General features: G+C 52.7%; 1 protein-coding gene and 1 long non-coding RNA gene across 8 annotated transcripts in view; one reads left to right on the top strand and one right to left on the bottom strand.

The window, feature by feature from the left end:
* The window catches only part of LOC108385521 (SLAM family member 8-like), a 56395-nt gene extending 43154 nt beyond the window's left edge, over nt 1-13241 (top strand). For 2 of the 7 annotated variants that reach the window (XM_073222165.1, XM_037016657.2), the window contains exons 2-6: nt 1289-1639; nt 3245-3541; nt 5092-5229; nt 5434-5525; nt 11012-13241. In XM_073222165.1, the coding sequence (XP_073078266.1) occupies nt 1289-1639; nt 3245-3541; nt 5092-5229; nt 5434-5525; nt 11012-11167 (1034 nt within the window). In that variant the 3' untranslated portion in view covers nt 11168-13241. Of the gene's footprint in view, nt 1-1288; nt 1640-3244; nt 3542-4201; nt 5230-5433; nt 5526-5761; nt 8089-11011 lie in introns of those variants that run through there. The other 5 variants (XR_012125326.1, XM_037016658.2, XM_073222164.1 and 2 more) reach the window with 5 other exon arrangements.
* On the bottom strand, nt 10130-20759 carry LOC118972105 (uncharacterized). Its single transcript, XR_005060924.2, has 6 exons — nt 20635-20759; nt 20442-20552; nt 17064-17954; nt 15114-15282; nt 14166-14606; nt 10130-10346 (listed from the first exon to the last, which is right to left on the bottom strand). It is a non-coding gene; the product is annotated as an uncharacterized lncRNA (long non-coding RNA).
* Between the last annotated feature and the right edge of the window lie 5 nt (nt 20760-20764).

The following is a 20764-nucleotide window of genomic DNA, read 5'->3' as shown; positions in this document are numbered from 1 at the left end:
ATGGCCTCAGTTCTGCAGAGTGACCAGGAAGAACACTCCTGGCCTCTCAGGGCCTCGGAGGGGGACAGTGCTGTCTGGGTGGAGGGCCCAGTGGAGCTCACAAAGGGTCGGTTGCTCCCTAGCATTCTCTGTTTTTGGCGTTGAGCTGGGGCCTTGTGACTAGTTCTGGCCATGAGCAGAGATCAGCTACCTCTGGAAGATAAGGTGACGCCCTGTGTGGGATTCCCCTGCCTCCCTCCCTGCTGTGGGCTGAGAGCCTGTGAGGAGGCTGAGGGCCCACGTGGTGCGGCCCCAAGGTGATGGAGCCCCATGGGTGACAGGACCACTCCCACCCTCCGTCATGGGCCATGTGGAGGAAGGTCACCCCCTCGTTCTAAGTTCCTGCAGTACTACGGCCCAGCCTGCAGGCGCTGGGCAAGGAGGGTCCCCTTCACCACTGAGTTAGTTACCTATTGCGGAGGAACCTGCCCGTGCTTAGTTCCTTAGTGCCTTCAAACCACACCAGAGACAGTCTCACGGTCTCTGTGGGTTGGGACCCTGGGGTAGTTTAGCCGGGCCTCAGGCTCAGGGTCTCTCAGCCTGAATCACTGTCCCGTCTGAGGCTGCAGGCAGCTCCCGGGGCAGTGGGAAGGGTCTGCTTCCAAGGCCCTGGTGGGATTGCTGATGGGGCGGAGTGCCTGTGGCTGTCGGGATGAGGGCCCCAGGTCCCGCCTGGCTGTGGGCAGAAGGCCGCCCACAGTGCCTGTCACGTGGGCCCCTCCTTAGGGCAGCGGACACTCGGGCAGCTGGCTTCATCAGGGCGAGCAAGAGAGAAAAGGAGAGGGCCAGGGAACAAGACGGAAGTCCCGGGCCTGTATGACCTGCATGGCTGGGAAGTCCCCTCCCTTTGCTGTGTTCTGCTCCTTGGAGGCAAGTCCCCAGGCGCTGCCCACTCCCAGGGGAGGGTGTGGCCCTGGGGAGGGAGGGGTTCTGCAGCCACATTAGCAACTGCCTCCTATAGTTACACAGTTGGTGTGCTGGGTGCCTTTGATCCGTGACCTCATTTAATTCCCACTATGCATACGAGGCAGGAAGGGGCCTGCAGGTCAGCCAGTGTGAGAACCTGGTGAAGGTCACAGTCCAGTAGACCCAGGACTTTACTACAGAATTGCTTCACATTCATTGTACTCTGCTGCCTCCAAGAATTAAGGGCATATATTGCCTTGATTTCATTAAGAAGATGGGTTGTGTGGTTTTCTTTATTATTCTTACTGAGAAAATGCTCCCATTTCCCGTGTTCATGCCCTAGGTGCCTGCAGCACTGTGGCCAACAGCTCCGGAGCCCACGTGTTTCTGAACAGGACCCAGGGAGACTGTGTGTTGTTTCACGTGGCCAGGGAGGCAGGAGCTGAGCTGAAGGAGATCTCGTGGGGCTTCGGCCCTGATTCAGCGTACACAGTCATCCTGCGGGTCCATTCTGGCGCGGACTCTCCCACCTGGGTCAGCCTCCGGGACAAGTATGAGCACAGGGTCCACGTGCCCAACATGACGTCCCTGAGGATCGACAACCTTACGTGCGAGGACAGCGGGCAGTACCGGGCTCGGGGCAGCCTCACTGCAGGAAAAGAATTTAACAGGAATTTCCACCTCACTGTCTATGGTATGTGACAGCCCCTGTCTCCATTCCATGGTAATGCCCTACTTTTGTCCCCAGGAGTGTCACTTAGGCCACATTTTGTGGGATTCCCTCCAGAACAGGCCTTCAGACTCTATCCCTCCCCTGAGGTTAAGGTGAGTGGGGTCACCACAATGGGGAGCAGAGATGAGATTCAACATGGGAGAAAACCACAGTGCTTTGGGAGAGCAGAATGGAAAATGGGGGCAATGGAATTATTGCCATAACATTTAATTTTGTGTACAGGACTAAGTTTACTCAATTTGATTATTAATTTTTTATTTCTTCTATAAAAATTATGTAGACTTAGGGGTTCAAAACAACACTAATTATTATCCTTCCTTCCTGTAGGTCAGAGGTCAGACAGGCCCCCTGGGCTAAGGCTCCAGGGGAGGGAACGGCTTCTGTCTCCTGCCCACCTTCTCGGGGCTGCCTGTGCTCCTTACCTGGGGGCTGCCTCCCTGTCTTCAAGCTGGGGATGGCAGACCAGCCCTCCTCCCCCTGCAGGCCTCCCCCCCTCCCCTCCGTCCCCACTGTTAGGGACCCTTGTGGTTCCCTGGGTGCCAGCCTCATAATCCAGAGAGTCTCTGTTTTAAGGTTGACTGATCAGCAGCCTTAGTGCCACCTGTGCCCTCAATTCCCCTTTGCCATGTCACCTAAGATATTGGTTCTGAGGACAAGGATGTGGGTGTCTCTGGGCCACTGTTCACCCACCCCAGCTGGGACCCACGTGCAGCTGGTCCTCCGGTTCCCACCTCTGACTCCGCACCAGCCCGAGGCGGCCTCACTCACGGTGACCCCACCAGCCTAGCTCTGAGCCCCGCATTCACGGGGACCCCACAAGCCCAGCTCTGAGCCCCTCACTCATCGGGACCCCACAAGCCCAGCTCTGAGCCCCTCAGTCTCAGGAAGGGTTACTCTGCAGCCCTGCCCCGCCTCGGAGAGTGACTCCTTGTCCCTCAGGTTCCTCTCTGTGCAGGGCGGCCTCCTGTTTGGAGGAGTGGCAGCTGCAGCTCTAGGTCCCTGAGTGATGTCTAAGAGCGACTTACCAATCTGTCACTTGTGTGTGAGGCTTACCCAGCGGCACGTGCTCATGCACTCGGGGCTCTCCTTCCTGGTTGCTGCCGCCACCACTTTCACAGCTGCTGGGCGCCAGGGACCTTCTGGGCTCCCAAAGCTGCTGATGCCCCCTGCCTGGGGGCTGTGCAGCCATGGGCATCATCCCAGCAGGAGGACAGGCAGGGCCCTGCCCCAGCACAGGGCCTTCAGAGCCAGACGTGTCCCTTGCAGGAAAGACCCACGTTCTTCATAACTATCCGTCCTGGGAGGTGAGTCCCAGCACATATTTTCTTGTGGGAGATTTTTAAAGTCTTGCTCAAACTAGGGAAATCATAGGGCTTAACTCAGTGAATCCCTTCCTTATTGTTACTTTCTACATTTTTCTCTGGCAAATTGTGTTTTATTTATGAAATGCTCACATCTTCCTTACAAGGTGGATGCTAGGTCTTCAATGAGATAATCAGTGGAAAAGTGTGAACTGTCATGTCCGCCACTCACGTGAGCCTCTGTTCCTTTGTCCTTCCCGCCCAGCATCCGTGCCCCTTCCCCAGATCCAGGTCACTTCCTCATCCATCACACCAGGCTGGTGCCACGTTACCCTTGAGTGCAGGGCCCAGGGGACCATGGAGGACCTGAAGGTGACCTGGGAGAGCAAAGGCCTCCCCGAGGAGCTGGAGCAGAGAGGGATCCCGGGACCAGCCCCCAACTCGTGGGCCCTGGATCTGAGCCTGCCCCTGAGCCAGCCCAACCCCAGGCTCACCTGTGTGCTCAGCAACCCGCTTGACCAGAAAACTGCCACCACAGACCTTGGGGCCATCTGTGTCCCTGGTGAGTGCCGCCTGCCAGCAGGGAGGGCACTCTCGGAGCACAGGTAGCCCTGGGGTGAGGCTCTGGGCTCTTCTCCCTGCCATGCGTGATAGCCTCCCCTTCCACCTGGTCACCCCACGCAGGGTCTGGGTGTCGCATCCACATGGCTACTGCTTCTAAATGTCTCTCATGACCATTTCTTCATCCAAGTCTTGACACTTTGGTCCATGCAGCAACCTTCTGTCTTTCTTTGCACCACCTTCCATTATCCATAGTTCATCCCCTGGAGTCTTTTGGAAAATAATTCATTTTATGTTGTTGTCCTGTGCTGTCTGCTAGATTTGGCCTCTAGGGAGTCCCTGGTGCATTCAGGGCTCGGGTGCTCTGCCCGTGTCTCTCGCCTCACCTCTACACTGCGCACCGGGCTGCTTGCTTGGAGCTCCTGAGGGCGTCCTGCCCGTGAAAGTGTTGAACCTCAGGACACACTCTTTCCTCTACCTTCCTTCCTCCCATCTTGTTGTCCACGTCCCATCTTATTTGTATTGTAGGGTCCCTATTAGGAAAGCCTGGCTTCCTGGGTGAGTAACCTGGGCTGACACATAGGGCCCTGTGCTGGGAAGGGCTCTACAGTCATATCTTAAAATTTTCAATAATGTTTAACAAGGGGCTTGCTTTGCACAGGGCCCTGCAGGCACTGTAGCTGCCCTGCCGTCAGGTATCAGCTCGTTGGTGGAGCTCGCCATGGCCACTGCGCACTCAGGAGCAATGCTCTGTTCGTGGATTTGCCCCCTCCGTGCCCTGGCACACCAAGCATGTCCTGTTCTCCGTTGAATCCTTGTCCCAAGCACAGCTTCTGGCAAAGTCTGCTCACAGTCGGTGTTCATTGAATGAATGAATTAACTGGTTCCCTGGGTGAAGCCCCAACCCCTCTGAACCACATTCACAAGCTGCTGGGGGATCTGTGTGTAAGTGACACTTAAAACCTCTGTCACCCCTGCAATCCTTGTCCTGTGTGCCAGATAAAGTTTGACACTCAACCTGACTCAGTAGACCTGGAAACAGACTCCTGCCTCCTCTGATCCCCTGGCCTGGCTCCCCCCTGCCCGTCCCTCTCCTGCCTGCCCCAGTGCATGCTGTTGCCCCCAGGGCTGGCGATGTGATCCCGACAGGCGGCTCCTCCTTCCTGGAATGGCCTGACCACCCTGAATATCTGGGGAATTCCTACTCCTCCCTCAACACTTACTTTACCCATCACCTCCTCTGGGACGCCCTCCCTGAAGACCTGTGTACAAGGAGTAAGTCTCTGTTGCACTGGGATCCCCCTGGCTGCAGCCTCCCCCCCCAGGAAGGAGCTTCTCAAGGACATGAATCACGTCTTGCTCATCTCAGCGTCCCTGCACCAAGCAGGAGCTGGGGACCTGGCTGAATGCACGAGCATCCGTGCTCCTCCCCTTCTGCTTCTGATCCAGGACCCCTCAGGCTTCTCTCCTGCTCTCTCTCTGTCTCCTTGGCAGTGGGTACCCGAGCTCTGTCTTTCCTTAATCTTCTTGGTTCTCTGTCTGTGAGGGAAGCAGGTTCACATGCACAGACCAGTGCTCGCACCCTGCCAGGCATCCTGGGGGCCACCGTCACTGTGCTGCTCATCCTTGGAGCTGGACTGTGGCTTTGGAAGATGCGTGGGAAGAAGAAGAAGATGGAGACCGGGAGAGGCAGGTGGCTCTTGTCCTCGCAGCCCAGCCACCTCCCTTCTCCCATTGTACCCTATATGCTCTCTTTCTCCTGCATTTTGCTGCTCAGGGAATGTCCCAGAAGAGGGGAGAGTGGGTGTGACCATGACCTTGGGGTTCATAGCAGTGGGGGAGGGTAGAGGTTTCCATGGCCCAGATTCAAGCTCCGCTCCGTGTGTGATGCAGGTGCAGGACTGCAGGAGGCGCACAGGGACGAGGACGGTGGCGTGTACTACGCAGAGCTGAGCCCGCAGGTGCCTCATGAGGGCAGGGACAAGGTGAGAGCTGGAGGTGGTGACCCACCGGGGCTTCCCCACTCCTCACTGAGAGGGCCTGGGCTTGTCAAAGCCAGCCATCTGCTGTTTCTGTCCCCACTGCACTTTAACTGTTTCTGGACAACACAGTAGAACCATGAAAATTCACATCTGGGGCTGGTGGAGTGCTGGGAACTCCAGGGGAACAAATGCAGTGCGGTCAGCAGCCTAGGCTCCAGGTGGGTCCTTCTATCATACAGCTGTTCGAGGAACTCTCTATCATGCAGCTGTTCCAGGAACCATCTGTGTTGCACTCCCAGAGTATCAGTGAGCAATATCTACAAGAAAAGGAGGCTCTCACGTCTGTCTACAGTGTGGTCCATAAGCCAGGCCACGCCATGAAGATGATTTAAGGATGCAGGAGAATCCAGGCCCCCCCAGGACATCTGCTCTCCGAGCTGATCCCTGCAGACGCTGCCTTTGCCAGCTTGGTCCAGCTCCAACCACCCCTGGTCTGTGTGGCTGTGACCCTGGAGCCCTCAAAGCCCTGGGCACACATGGTCCTGCCACTTCCTCTGACCTTCCCTGAGCTGCCTTCAGAGTGTAAAGTGGATTCCTATTATGCAAATACAATTATTATTCCCAGGAAACTGCAACACTGATAAGTTAACCAACTTGTCCAGGTCACATAACTAATAAGAGTTGAGACTGAAATCTTGTAGCTGGAATCTAAAGCCCTTGCTCGTGACCACTCTATACTGGGTAAATGAAGTATAGCTGGAATTATATTTATACAGTAAGGATGAAATTACATCTTTATATATTTAAATGGAAAGTTGTCCATGAAATATTAAGTGGGTTATGGAACAACATGTATGGCATTATCTTGTATTATAAAGGTATATAAACATACGTTTTTGTGAGCATAAAGGAAGTCTAAAAGCTGATGGTCAAGAAGATAACAGTGGTTATCTTCTGAAATCTTTTTCTGTGTCATCATATTATCTATAACACTAACCAAAAGAGATGATCAATTTCAATGTTTCAGCAGGGCTGTGATAGGCTCAGAGCTGTGCTTCAGACAGATAAAGCCACCTGTGTGCCAGCAGGAAGCTTGTCATGGAAACCAGTGAAAGTATTTATGCTCATTTTCACTTTCTGTTGTGTTGAATTGGTGGCTTCAGGATCTTTACTGATATAACCCCAACCCCACCTGGATTTGTCTAGATAGTAAAGACAGAGTAAAAGTGATCTAAGTGATCTAAACGGACACTCCCCATGGATTGCTCATGACCCTGGCTGTTTCTTGGATTAACTGGGGAGCATTTAAAAACAGATGCTTGGACTCTATCCCCAAATGGAGCATCATCTATATTTAGAATACAACCTAATGGTTGATACCGATGCACCATTCAGATCAGGGTTGAGAACTGAAGGTTTAGGTCTGCACGAAGTCTTCACAAAGTTCAAAAGGGAATGTGCATGGCAAGGACAGGCTGAGGGTTTGTGTTCCAGGATGTTCCTCAGTGTGTGTCAGTCCACAGCCCAGTAATGTGGAGGGAAGGAATGGGTGACTGACAGGGCCGCACAGGTTGGCATTACTTGCTTGTGTTCACCACGGTTCACACTCTGATGCATAGACTACGAGACAGAGGCCAGAAGCTCCATTACATCCATTGCTGATTTGCCTTGGGGAAGAAAACCTTGCTAACAAATACCAAAAGACACTGATAGACAAAATCGGAATGTTTAGTAATTTACAGTGAGACGTATACTTGCTAACTGGGCTGGATATGCCTGTTAGGCCGACCAGGGCATCCTCCTCCCAAAGACAAGCCAGGCAGGAAGTCAGGGTATCGCCTGGGAAGCCCTGAGTCCGGGCGGGCGGGTGAGCAGCTGCTCCTGGGGTGGATTCCGGAGGCCTCGGGGCTGAGCTCTGCATCTCCACGGTCGCGTTTACCTGCCCGGGCCTGGGACTCTCCTGCCAGGGTGACAGAGCTCCTCATTTGTCTCTGTCGCTCTCCTCTCTTTATGCTCTATTTCTTGCTAACAGAACTTCTGACTGACATATTCTTTCTTTGCTTATGTGCATGTGTGAGATTAGTCTTGCTCTGCTCTCTGAGCGGGAATCTCTGTACCTCTCCTGGGATCCAGATATGTGGTGTTTTATTTAATCCCCCCAAACCAAAGACAAAGAAAGAAAGAAAGAAATAAACAAACAAAAACCCCACCCCAAACATCCACTCTTATTTCTCTCATTTCCAGACTGTAGTAGTAGAGGCTGTGAGGGGAGATGACACTCCCTCAATATGCTACTTACCATCAACTGAACCCCTAATTGCTTTTATAAACAGACCCAAAGAGAAAAGCTGTGAACTGGTTAATGGATCCTGGAGCTCTCAGGGTTGGAGTCTTCACCTAATTTATCACTTAGCCCAGACAAAATTCTAAAAGAATATACTATGTAATTTATGTCCACTGATTTAAAATATTTTCATTAAATGGGCAATTTCTAGAAAAATATGAATTGTCAAAATTGATTTACATGTGTATGTAAACCTCAAAAAGTCAACACAGTAAATATTATAAAATTTATATAAGTAATTTTCTCCTTTGAGGGCATAAGGGCCAAATTCTACTATTGGTGAACTCCTCAAATCTGAAAGAACAGCTAATTTTTGTGCTAACAAATATGTTTTTAAAACTTGACAGACAACAGAATGCTTCCATTTATGATTCTAAACCCTTGACAAAGCATGTAAAAGACATAAAGTCCCAGTCCAACTGTCCAGGCTGCCTGAGCGCCTCCCATGTCCCTGCCTCCGCTGGGGCCTCTCGTGACGGAGCTCCCAGCTTCCCCAGGAGCCCGAGGAGCAGAGGCCTTGGGCCAGCACCGCCCACAGTGATGGAGGAAGAATAGGCGCCTCGTCCCTGTTGGTCAGAACGGAGCTGGCAGAGAGCTTGTGGGGACAAACCCGGGCTGGCCGTGCCCCCTGTGGCCACTGGCCCAGTGCCGGGTCCTGCCCCACCTGGGTCTGGGGACACTGGGGCTTCAGGGATCGGAGATATCCTATGGGATTTGGTAAAGACACTTTCCTGGATTAAGGCTGTCACACTGGAAGGACACTCCACACGGAGTCCTACCCCGTCCCGAGCCTCTGACAACCCACGGAGTGCCTGTGCCTGTGGTTACCCTCCACCGGTGGCAGGGACCTCACCGCGTCCCTCAGCACCTCTTCCGGCTTGGGTGGCCCTGGCTACAGGAAGCCCTCCCCTACTGTCATCCTCGGCTGCCCCCCTCCTCTGAAACTGGTTTCCTTCTCCAGGTCACTCATGACAAATCTGACTCCGTGTCCAGCCAGGGGCCCTTCAGGTGGGTTTCGGAGCAGAGCAGGGATAGTATCAGGGCCCCACACAGCTGTGTCCTCTGCCTAAAGCTCCTAGCTCACCCTCCCCTCCCACACAAAGCTTCCTGGGAGACACACCACGCTTGTCTGTCTGGTATCCCACCTGTGTCATCCCAAGGCCTGGGGGACTGGATGTCACATTTCTTGGGAATTGAGAGTGCCCTCCTTCCCTCAGTCGCCTGGGAAAAGAGTGTCCATGGGGGTGGGCTCACTGGCCCTGCTGGGCACGTTCTTGACCCCAGCAGAGTCCCCAGCATCCAGGAGGGCCGTTTTCTTGTCCCTGGAATTCTAACCACACAGACTGGGGAGGCGTTGGGCTGGCTGTGAGCCAGCTTCAGGGTCCTGGAGTTGGGGGCTGGCCCCAGGCCCCTCCCTGCTCCAGCTCCCTGGGGAGCCCTTGGTTTCCCAGGTCAAGCTGAGGTTCTGTGTGGTCCCAGTGTCTCTACACTGCAGGGTGAGCCTTCCCCAGCCTGGTGTGATGGTCAGTGACCAGGATCTGTGGGTGGGTTTAGGGATCTTGGTTTGCTCTGGGGCAGGAGGTGACAAAAGAATATTATTGGATGAACAGGCAGAGCACAGGGAATATGGTGTAGTGAAAATACTGTGTATGAGACCGTGACGGTAGGTACATGTCAGTGTACGTTTGTGCAGACGCATACCCTGCTGAGCACCCAGAGGGAACTCCCGTGTGAAGTATGGACCGCAGGTGATGGTGATGCGTCAGTGCAGGTTCACTGACTGTCAGAAACATACCCTCTGACTAGGATTTCCATCCTGGGGGAGGCTGAGCGTGGGCGGGGGCAGAAGTTAATGGGAACTCTGGGCACTTTCTGTCTTGTTTTGGTATGAACCTAAAAGCCTGAAACTGCTTAAAAATAAAGTCTATATTGGTGAAGGGGGGAGCCTAGTAAACATAATGGTCTTCATGTAATTGTAGATTAATGATACCAAAAAAAAAAAGTCTATTAAGTATATATACAAAAATCTATACAAATCTATCTATCTTTCTAGATACATGTACATGAGAACTAATTAAAAGGGGGTATAACAAGTATTTCACAGGATAATTTTGAAGGCTCATTAGGGAATTAAAAGTGCATCATATCGTAACAAAGCAGAGTAGGCACTCTGAAAGTGTTAGTTGAATGAAAAGTGAAAGATATTAATAACAATAGTAACAATAATAAAACAAATTTAGAGTAACATACATTTTGTGCTGAGTTTTAAAAATATTTTAATTTTGTTATTGTGTCTAAGCCTTTAGTCTGTTGGTAACAGAGTATAAAATCATCTCTCTTCTCAGCTGACTCAGTAGGAATTGGCATGGGTACCACTATTGTTGTCTATGACATTTTTCAGAATTTCCTGGTTTTACTGCTTAGCACTTCTACAAATGTTTTCAGCAACTGAAGTTCCTCTTGGACCAGCCAAAACTCACCTTAAAATGAAAAAAAATGAAGAATTTTATTGCGCTTGTAGAGCCACATTACTCATTCACTGTCTTATTGGGTTTCAGAGCCCTTTGCTAGGAAGGCAGGACATTTAGCAAAGAAACTGAGGCTTGGGAGGTAAGACAGTTTACCCAAAGTCACGCCGTGGGAAAGGGATGGAGAATCCCACTTTCAGAGAAGGGAGGACAGCCACACTCTCTCGGCTCCTCCACCCCCACGGCCCTGACCGCACCAGAGCCAAGTTCACCTCCACTTCCCCCCAGACCCCTTCACCAGATCCTCCCCAGGACCCACAGCAGCAGAGGGCAGGTGTGATCAAAACCCTTGGGGAGAATCCTCCACAGGCAGAATTTGCAAAGGAAGGTATGAAAACTGGTTTTGAGGCTGCTAAGCTCTCACCTAAACCGAAGGCATCACAGAGCAGGATTTGGAGATAAGAGGGTGGAGACTCTGTGTGGCGAGAGCTATGGTTTGATCCCCACCCTGACTCTATGGGGGAAAGTCACACCTGAGAATGCCAAAGGGAGAGATGCGCTGGCAGAGCCGGTGACACCTGCCGCAGTGAGGCCTGGGCCCTCTGACCTGGCCCCTTCTCAGCCAGGCACCCTCTGGCCTAAGGCACCCCCTCGCCCACACATCTTTTCTCCTACAGGGACCCCTGGGAATGTCTGAATCCTCCGCCATCATAGCGGGCAGGCTGATGGGACCTGTAGCACTTCTAGAGGTTCTTTTCCTGCAGACCCACCATGTCGCGATTTCTACCCCAGAGGACACCCTGGGAGCGGCACGGCCATTCCAGATAAATTGAAAGAGGAGCCTTCGCCCCCTTTGCTGTTATGTTCCCCCCACACATCTGGAGTTTCTATCACCTGGGCTGCTCCACACGCCTGTCCCATGGCTTGACTAGTATGTGTTCAGTTTGCTGTTTGTTGATAGGACTTAATTCTCTTAATCTGCATCCTTGGTTTTGGAAAGCTCAGATTTCTTCTTTCTGTCTATAATATATGGTTTGCCTATTTTGGAGCTCTACTGATGAATATGGGGTTGTGCATTCGGTGGGGTTCTAGATGCTGCTGAAGCAATGGCTCCTTCAGCCCCAAGTATTGGAGGTTTGTGGGGAGAAGGGGTTAAACAACAGAAAAATGCCTGGAAATCTCTAGACAGAGGGCCCTTGAATTGACTCAGGGCCCCTCCTCATACTCTGACTACCCAGTAATGCTTGATGAAAGTGTAATAAAAATGTTACATGTTATGTAGTTTAGTTTTAGGGAACTCTAGTTACAGAAACAAGAGGGAACCTAGTGCTAAAAGTGTGAGGGGATTTGAAGTTTCTGGTGACTCAAGGTGTTTTCAGAACCAGATATAAAACCTAGAGGACAGTGTTATAAATCCCTAAATAAGGATAAAGTCCAAGTGCGGCCTTGAGCTTCTAGGGAAGCAGATGAAACCTGGAGAGAATCGGAGTGAGAAAATGCCTGTCTTCTATTCTGGGAAACTAGCTTTGGGGCTGCTACCTGCCCTGTCTATGGGAGAAATTTGAGAATTTGGAATCCAAGCCTATACTGTGCCTGGTGTGGGTGGGAATTCTCACCATGTGCTGGAACTCTGAGCCCAGAAACTATCTTAAAAAGAGCTGAAGCCTATAAATTATAGGAGTAGTAAACACTGACAGACCTTGGAGAGACTTCCACTTCAGGGCACATGTGTGGACTCCTCTAGAAAACAATTACTGCAGAAGGTCCAATAACAGAAAACAATTGCTGACATGTTAGGAAATGCACTTCCCTCTGAGAGGGTCAGAAGCCACAAAAAGGAAGTCCCAGCCTGGGAACCACAATTAACCAAGAAATCTGCTAGGAAACTTTAGAGAACTATGGGAAGAGATTAAGAGAGGACTCAGGGCTACAGTGCAAAACCAAAACATTTCTGAAGAAGGAGCAAGGAGGAAAGGAGTGGGAAGCAGAAATTTAGAGCAAAGTGACAGTAAAAGACATGGGCCTCCTGGCCATAGTCCATGAGTGGCACTGCTGGCCCAGGATCTAGGGGACACCCTCAAGTCTGTGCCTCAGGAAATCCTGAGAGGGCCCTGTCTGTACTCAGCTGCAACTTGTGCGATCAAGGTCTGGGACAATCTGCCTCCCCTGTCCCAGGGACCTGGCAGGGCCGTGTCCATCTGTGTCTTCAGAGCCAGATGTGCAGACCTTAAACTTGATTGTGGGACCTGAGACAGCCCTGGGCTTATGCCACCCCCCACAGCCATGGTTGAGGGCCAGTCCCACCCTCCCAGGGGCCCTTCCAGTGACAGGCAGCAGCCCTTCTAAGGACCTGGTGGGATCCATACCTGCGTGCACCTGGTAATAACCTTGCTGTCTGACAACCCAGCTCTAGACCCTGCAAGTGGACACTTGTGCAGCAGCACCCTACAAGCGGGGTTCTGGAGACCACCCATCCACCCAGGGACTAGACTGGACCCACTTTCCCTGGAGCCCCTGGTAAAAGCCTGCCCAGCATGGACCCCACCCACTACGGGCCCAGCAAAGCCTCCTAACTGGCTCCACCCAGCACAGCGGTGGTTCTGGGGCCAATCCCATCAGCCAGGAAACAGCCCTGGGAAGGTCTTCACCTGCTGAGACCTGAAGACATGCTTGTCCTTCAAATGCACAGACACCAACCAACACAAGGCCACAGGGATCATGAAAATTCAGGCAAATAAGACATGAACAGAGGAAACTAATACGCCCAGTAACATTTAAATGCTGCTTGACTCTGAGCATATCCTTTGCTACGAAAACTACTTGAATTGTGGTGTCATTTTTTGTTGAAAATTATGAAAATAAATATAACATACCTATACTTGGTATGTTCACATGGACACTTTACAAATGGCCATTATATTATTTCTTCACTGAGCAAATGTCTCTTCGGTAATTGTGTTCTTAGAGACCGGTCCACATATAATTGTTAAAGGTTGATGGAATTTTAAGTTTTTTGAAACATTAATGAAGGAATGATATTATTGTTAACCCTTTTTCTTTTTGGGTTTTCTAACTACCTTGTATTTACCTAGTAGACTGGAGCCAAACATGTGCCTGAGACATTTGAATTTAATGTGGAAGAAATGCAAAGAGGAAAGGAAGGGAATCAGCAGCTGCTGGGAAGCAAAATTAGATATTGCAGTAAGGCACAATGTGGGGGGTACATGTGTGTGAGACAGAGACAGGGATGGGGACAGGGACAGAGAGAGAGGAACTGTGGCCCAGCCTGAGCTCATCATGATGTGGGGAGGAAGGAGAGGAAGGAGCGAAGCAGGCCAGTGGAGGTGCCCTCCCCCTGGAAGGCCCAGTCCCCCCAGAGCTGGGGACCGCCGGGTGGGAATCCCAGTTCCCTTGCTCAGTCCTGTTTGCTTCAGTCCCCTGTGCTGAGACCCCCAACCTTACCTGAGTCCCGGGAGACCTGTGAGAGGATGTGGGGACAACCTAGGCAGGCGACGGGCCCCTCCCGCCCCTTGGTCCTTCCCTGCAGACTGGCAGGTACTGGTAAGTTCTCATGCACGAGGAGCTCACGTGTCCTTGTTAACCTCACTGTAAGGCCATGGCCGTGGACAGCTCCTAGCACCCCTTAGTGCACTCTCAGGTGGACTGGGGGGCATGCACCCCCTGCACCCAGTTCACAACTGCCCCGGCCTCCATCAGGAACAGAGCCCCGGGCCCCAGGGCCCTGAGCTACATGTCTTCCCACCCTGCAGCCCCTTCCCCTCCTGGTGGCTGTGTGTGCTCTGCCTGCCCTCTGCAGGTCATCCTGCTCACCTCCCCCAGGAAGCCTTCCTGCTTCATTTCAGTTTCCACAGGTGCTGCTCTTGTCTCCCTGATGAAAGAAGATGCTGCTTAAGAGCCTCTGTACCGGGGCACTTACAACCGGCACTGAAATGATTTCTGCTTCTGCCTCCCGCTGGACTGTGGGCTCCTCTCAGACAGTGACTTGGTCCCTGTCTTTGCTCCCGTTGTGCTGCACATAGTAGGTGCTCCTTACATGCCTGATGTTGGAAGGCCTCTTTTCAGGAATCACTAGCGGCAGGTCGGTCTTCAGCCGCCAGGTGGCACTAGTGCCCAGGCCCTGCCAGCGCGGGGTGGGCGGTGCCTCTGAGGATGTGCATGGGCGGAGGGTGGTGCCGCTGGGTATTGGACTCCCTTCCTCTTCCAGGCCAAAGGTCTTGTTTTTCTCTGGCTGCTGTTGCCAAGCGCCCTAGACTGGTGGCTCAAACAACAGAGGTTTATTTTCCCATAGTTCCGACGGCTATGAGGTGTAAGATCAAGATTCCCTCCTGGTGAGGGTGCTCTTCCTGGCTTCCCTCCTTACAGGGGCACTAATCCCCTCATGGGGCTCCGTTTTCATGTCCTCCCAAAGCCCCAGCTCCTAATACTGCTACAAAAGGGGTTACACTTCAACATGAATTTTGTGGGGACACCAATATTCATCTCTCAACACTGGCCACGGGGGTATGTAGGTGAGGTTAGAACAAGAGACACTGGGAGGGGTTTGCAGACTGGTGGAGTGTCAGATGTAAACACCTGACCTGCGATTCAGTGATTAGGGGCCAAGTCCCTGGGCAACGTGATCCTGGGTGAGAATCCAGGGTGGGGCTCCATGTTGGGGGAGGGCATAGTGGTGAGAATTCCTTTGGGCTGGATTTGGACCCAGGTGAGAGGAAACTGTTTTAAAAGGACAGGTGGGGTGGGGTGGGGGGTGAAACATACCTTTATAGACTTCTTTAACATGTCCAGCATTTGAAGGAATGACCACTGAGCCGAAGTTGTAGAACGTGAGCAGAGCATCTCGTTTGCACTCAGGTAAGGGCGCGTGTGTGCAGGTAAGGGGGTGCATTTTACACCGTAGGTCACCCCTGAGCACCCGACAACCCCGGCACTGAAAGAAGGCATTGAAAAAGTTGGGGAGGGTTATATCCTGGGACCCTAATTACCCTATTAGGACTGAGAGACTTAACTGGGTTGGCAATCCTTGCCCGAAGTTTTAGCATAGAATTTTCCACCCGTTCTTTGGGCATTTAAAAATATAACATGCTCTTATCAGATTATTTGTATGCTAACCTGAAACCATTCCTAAACTTCAGTCTTGAGCTGTGAACACAGAAATCAGTACATGCAAAAATTGCTTTTACTGTTTTACCTTTCACTATTCAAGTTGCATAAGGCCTCCAAGGGAAGACCCCTGTTTTGGGTCTCACAGCTTCTACCTGCCTATTTGACTGTTTCTGGCACCATACACACATCCACTAAGAGGGCACCAACTCATTGGCGCATCTGCCCCTGGGTGAGTCTGATGCTGACCCTTGATACATATTTCAAACCATCACATATAGAGGTGTGGGGGCATGGGTGACATAAGTGAATGGGATAAAGAGGAATAAACTTCAAATTACAAAATAAATGATAATTTACAGGAGTGGAAGTACAGCAGACAGGATACGGCCAATAATATTTTAACATCTTGATAGTGACAGGAGCTAAGTATTTGCATGGAGACCATTTGGCTATGTGTGTAATTGTCAAATCGCAATGTTGTATGTTTGAAACCAGTATAATACGGTATATCAACCATATTATGATAACAAAAATAAATGAAATAAAAAAATTAAGAAAACCCCATCACATAGAGAGCCAGGATGTCTCCACAGAAGGTGCCAGCTTCCGATCCATATCCACAAAGTGTTTTCTTCCTTAGAACCTCAATTACTTGTTTCAGATTCTAGGAAAAGAATGGCTTAGTGCTAACATAGAGAAACAATGAACGCAACGGCTCCAAGGGAGAGACCAGCACGTGGTTAAAGCCAAATTGTTCTTGAACAGATGATACTTCAGGTGGCCACACTCTTCCAGTACCTCAATCTCCTTGGAAATGCAAACCACATACATGCATTTGCTGTGCTGGTAGGAGGACTGACTGCAATGGTCTGAACCCAAGGGCTGGCATTCTTTTGACCAGAATAATGCAATAATTATGTTCCTAGCTACCAGTCTAAGCATACAGAGTCATCTGTCATGCAAAGCAGACATACACATTACAGGAAGTACAGTTGCCTTGACAGAATTTGAAATACACTGCAAACCAGGGCTGAAAGTATGTTTTGAGCTAGTACATAGTGGGTGCTGCTCCAGGGCTCCCTAAAAATGTGCACATGGGCATTCAGAACAGCACCCATGGTGTTTCCACTATACAGTTCTGTACAGTATGAGCACGGTGGCACCTGACTTTCAGCACTGGAGATTCTCGATGTACTGGGTCCCAGACAGACCAAGGTAAGGCTTAAAGAGTATTAGCAGCTATTACCAACCCAGAGATTTCAACGAGACACAAGAATGCTAACACTGAGCCCACAGCAGTCTGCTTTCTATCACTTGGGTTTCTGAAGTTCCCATTAGACAGAGTCATTCTGCACGAGGCCAGTGATGTGCACGGCCTTTGGAGAGGAGTTCGCAGATGCCTGTTTGCTGCCTGACAGTAAATAATCAAATCTGGCAGTGTTTCTTATCCACCCAGCCCTCCTCAAATGCCAAATCTCTCTCTTTTTTATGTCCCAGTGTCTTTATTGATGTAGCTGCGGCCCAGCACACTCACTGACAGCCCAAGATCAGAGCGGAAGCAGGGCCTGGGGACGGTTCTGTGGGAGAGGAGACAGACAAACTTACCTCTGTCTTCAGCTTCAGGGGCAACTGAGAGGGAGGGAGATTATCAAGGAGGCAGATCGCCACCCACATCCCAAATCCCTCCCCCTGAGGCTGTGTTTCCCTCGTCCAAGCCACCAGAGGACAAGGGTCAAACTTCGCTCAGCACTGTGAGTGGCTGAGAGAGGTGGATACTGTTTCAGAACGGCACAGACCCTTCCCTTCTTGATTTAGAGCAAATACAACGCCATCCACGACTGCAGAATGTGACCTCCCACATATGCTTCAAACCCACAACGGTCAGACACTGGGCTTCTCCTTCTCTGTGGGCCTGGACTGTTTACTGATGCGTTAGGTGCAGGACCTTCCATTGGCAACTTCCACAGAGGGACCCTGGCTTGCCATGCCCGAGCGTTAAGGTCGCTACCTGTGCGCTGAGTGACAGACGCCTTCTCAAGCTTGCGTGAAGCATGCTGTGTTCTGGTGTGCTTTGTTTTTACCTAGTGGCCTTTTCTTTTCCAGGATCTCGGACAGGACACCACCTTATCTTAGCCATCATGTCTCCTTTGGCTCCTCTGGGTGGTGACAGTCCCTCCGACCCTCCTTTCTTCACCACGGTTTTGAGGAGTACCAGTCTGGTGTTTTGTAACACGCCCCTAATTTGGATTTGACTGCCGTTCCTCTCCTGATAAATGGGGTTGTGGGTTTGGGGAAGAAAGAGCCCTTTGGCACTGCAGTACATGAAAAGTTCACGCCATCAGCAGGGCATCCCTATGACACTGACGTCGATGATCGGCTGAAGGGACCTTGTCGGCTCTTCCTCCGGGAGGTCACTCTTTTCCCGATGATAAAATGTTGGACACAGAGATTCTTCCTCTGCGGGGTGAAGGGCCCTGGAGCAAGTCATCAATGTGCCTGGGGACAGTAAGGGACAAAGGGTTGTGGAGGAGCTCGCATCCTACACCTACAGAACCCTGTGGCATGGGCCCCCGGGGGCTAAGGATCTCTCAGAAGAGGAGGCGCTGGTGAGGGCTTGCTGTCTGTGCAGCCACCTGGGGGCCCAGTGACCACAGCAGATGGTGCCCAGGCCAGGAAGGAAAGCCCTGGTGGCGCCAGGGCACAGGTGTGTTCTGTAAATCTCTGCTGAATGGATACCCATGGTGGCAGCCGTGTGCAGCGCAGCCTACAGCTGCTGTCTTGCTCTGGAGCACATGACACACCCCAATGTCCTCACAAGCTTGGTGGGGACAGGCTGAGACAATAGGAGGCCCCCACTCAGGTGCCCGCCCTGCACTGGCACCAGCCTGCCAGGGGGCTCCTCCTTCACATGCTCCCAGGGCCTGGGCCCCACCAGAAGGGGCAGGACAAGAGCAGTGACCCTGGGGACATCCCCAGTGACCCCCAGCTTGCTGAGGGGATGTAGAGCCCAGCACAGAGAGCACCTCATTCATGTGGGGTAGGACAGGGAGGTTCCTGAGGCCACTGGGGCTGTGTGTGGGGTGTCAGCAGACATGGGACAGGGGCTGGGAGGGCGGGTCTCACTCCGGGGCTGAGAGCAGGTGTGCAAGCTGGGGGCCGGGGGCCCTTGGGTGCGTAAGGGGAGGGGACTGACACTGTAAGTGGGGAGTTATTTCCAGGTACCTGCTCCTGCCGGAGCCCACCCTGCCCTCGGTGCCCCCCTGGGGAGGGTCCCAAAGGCCTATGGCCGTTCTCAGGGGCTGCAGGGGAAGCTGCAGAGCCCACCGTCCCCACTGTGGGGTGCAGTGTGTGTCCTGAGGCCCAGGGGTGGGCAGATGGTCGTGCTGTGTGTTGTGGTCTGTCCCCACCGTAGGGCGGAAGGGAGAGGTTGAGCACCTGTCCAGTCAGCAGCCACTAGGACGCTGGTGCTGACAGAAGCCCAGGGAAAGGGCCGTGCGGTGGGAGGTGAGCATCACCCCGAGCTGAGGGGGCAGGAGCCCTGCCGGGAGCTGGGTACAGGCGTGGGGGAGCCCTCTCCCCACCAGCAGGGCTGCTCAGGGTTAGAGGGAGTGTGGCTGGAATGAGTGACAGATGGTGGGTGACTAGGATGAAGCGGCCCTGGGACAGCTGGACCAGGACACACTGCCTGGGGTGTCAGCGCTCACCGCCCAGGGAGAGGGGCAGGCTCCCCAGCCTCCCTCGCAGATGGCAGGGTCCCCAGGCCCTGCTGGGACCCCAGCAGATCCTCTCAGGCAGCAGCCTCTGCAGGTCTGGGCCTGGCTGGGGGTGCAGGCCTGTGTGTGAGGCCCTGAGGGCAGGGGAGGCAGCTGTGGTTGGATAAGGGCCGCCTTGGGGCTCAGAGGCCCTGAGAAGCAGCCCCAGGCCTCTGCGTGGGTGTGTGAGGGAGGCGAGCATCTGCCCTGGACAGGCCGGCCCCCCTCCCCTCAGTGTGGCTTCTCAGGGTCTGAGGCCCCCTTAGTGGGGGAGAGTCACTGGCCTGAGAGGGCCTGGGAGCCAGAGGCCGTGGTCTGGGGCCTGGGAGCTGCTCCTTGGCCCGCCCTGACCCGTGCTGGCTTCCCCGCCTGGGTTCATTGATTAACCACTTAGAATCCTGTTTCCACATCTGAAAAATGGGAAGATGGTCATGATGATGCTTATCTGCCTCTTATGTATGAAGTGGAAGGACTAGACAGGTTTGGGACTGACGATGGTGTAGCTCTCTGGCTGCATAGGAAGGTGGGCTGATGAGAATGAGGTAGAGTCCTGGATTTGAAGAAGTCCCTGGTGTTTTCCAGCAGGGACACGTGTGGGCTGGCTCTGTCCCTGTGTCCCTGCCAGCACCGTGGTGCTCATTCCCTCTCTAGACCCCTCCTCCCACCCCCTTAGGCAATGGTTTTCATAAGCAAACCCCTGTCCCACAGAGGTGCTCACCAGGGGTGGGGGGACGTGGGAGGGCAGAGCTGACGTGCCCCTGAGTGTGAGCAGTAGGGGACCTTCCCAGATTGGGACTGGGGAATAGGCCAGTGTTGAGTGTTCTCCTGCCCAGGACGCCGCAGAGCCATGGCAGGGAGCACAGACTCAGGCGACTTCTTGGGGCCGCGCAGTGGATGGGACGGCAGCTGCAGTGATGGGCAATTTTTTTGTAGAGTTTGTTAATAAGATTTTAGGTCCTGACTCTTGAATTGCTGTGTGACTTTCTGCAGATCATGCAACCCCTTAGGACTTGGGGTGAAATCCGTAAACTGGGTTTAATACAGAGCATCCTTCCCGCCTTGAGTGCACGGTCACGGCTTCATTCCTACCAATTTAGCCTTGGGGTCTGAGCAGCTGAGGGTGAAGCCCAGCTACCCTGGGCTTAAGGTAGTGCTGCTGCCCTAGGAGCTGGAGGTGAGAGTCTCCAGATATTGAGGGTGTTCAACCAGGGAGAAGAGGCCAGGGCCTTACCCTCAGTAGCCGGTGGTGAGTGGGAGGCAGCTGAGGCTGTGCCCAGGAGGCTGGGTTCATTCCACTCCTGCCGCCCAGTGACTGCGGGTGCAGGAAAGTGACCACTGATATCTATGGAAAATCAAAATGGAAATTTGATTCATACTTTAAATGGTGTAAAGAGAGAGGACAGTGCCCAAAGTGGGAGCCTCACCTGCTCGGGCACTAATGGTGTGACTGGCACGCACGCCTGGGTGTGACACACTGGCGTTGGTGAGGAGGGCTTCTGGGGCAGCACTGTAAACCCAGGGAGCCGGCTGAGGGGCGGAGGGACGGGAGGTTCC

Source organism: Manis javanica, chromosome 14, assembly GCF_040802235.1.
Source record: "Manis javanica isolate MJ-LG chromosome 14, MJ_LKY, whole genome shotgun sequence".
In the NCBI taxonomy this organism is placed as follows: Eukaryota; Metazoa; Chordata; class Mammalia; order Pholidota; family Manidae; genus Manis; species Manis javanica.
The sequence above is the reverse complement of the archived record's forward strand: the minus strand, read 5'-3'. Positions and strand labels throughout refer to the sequence as shown.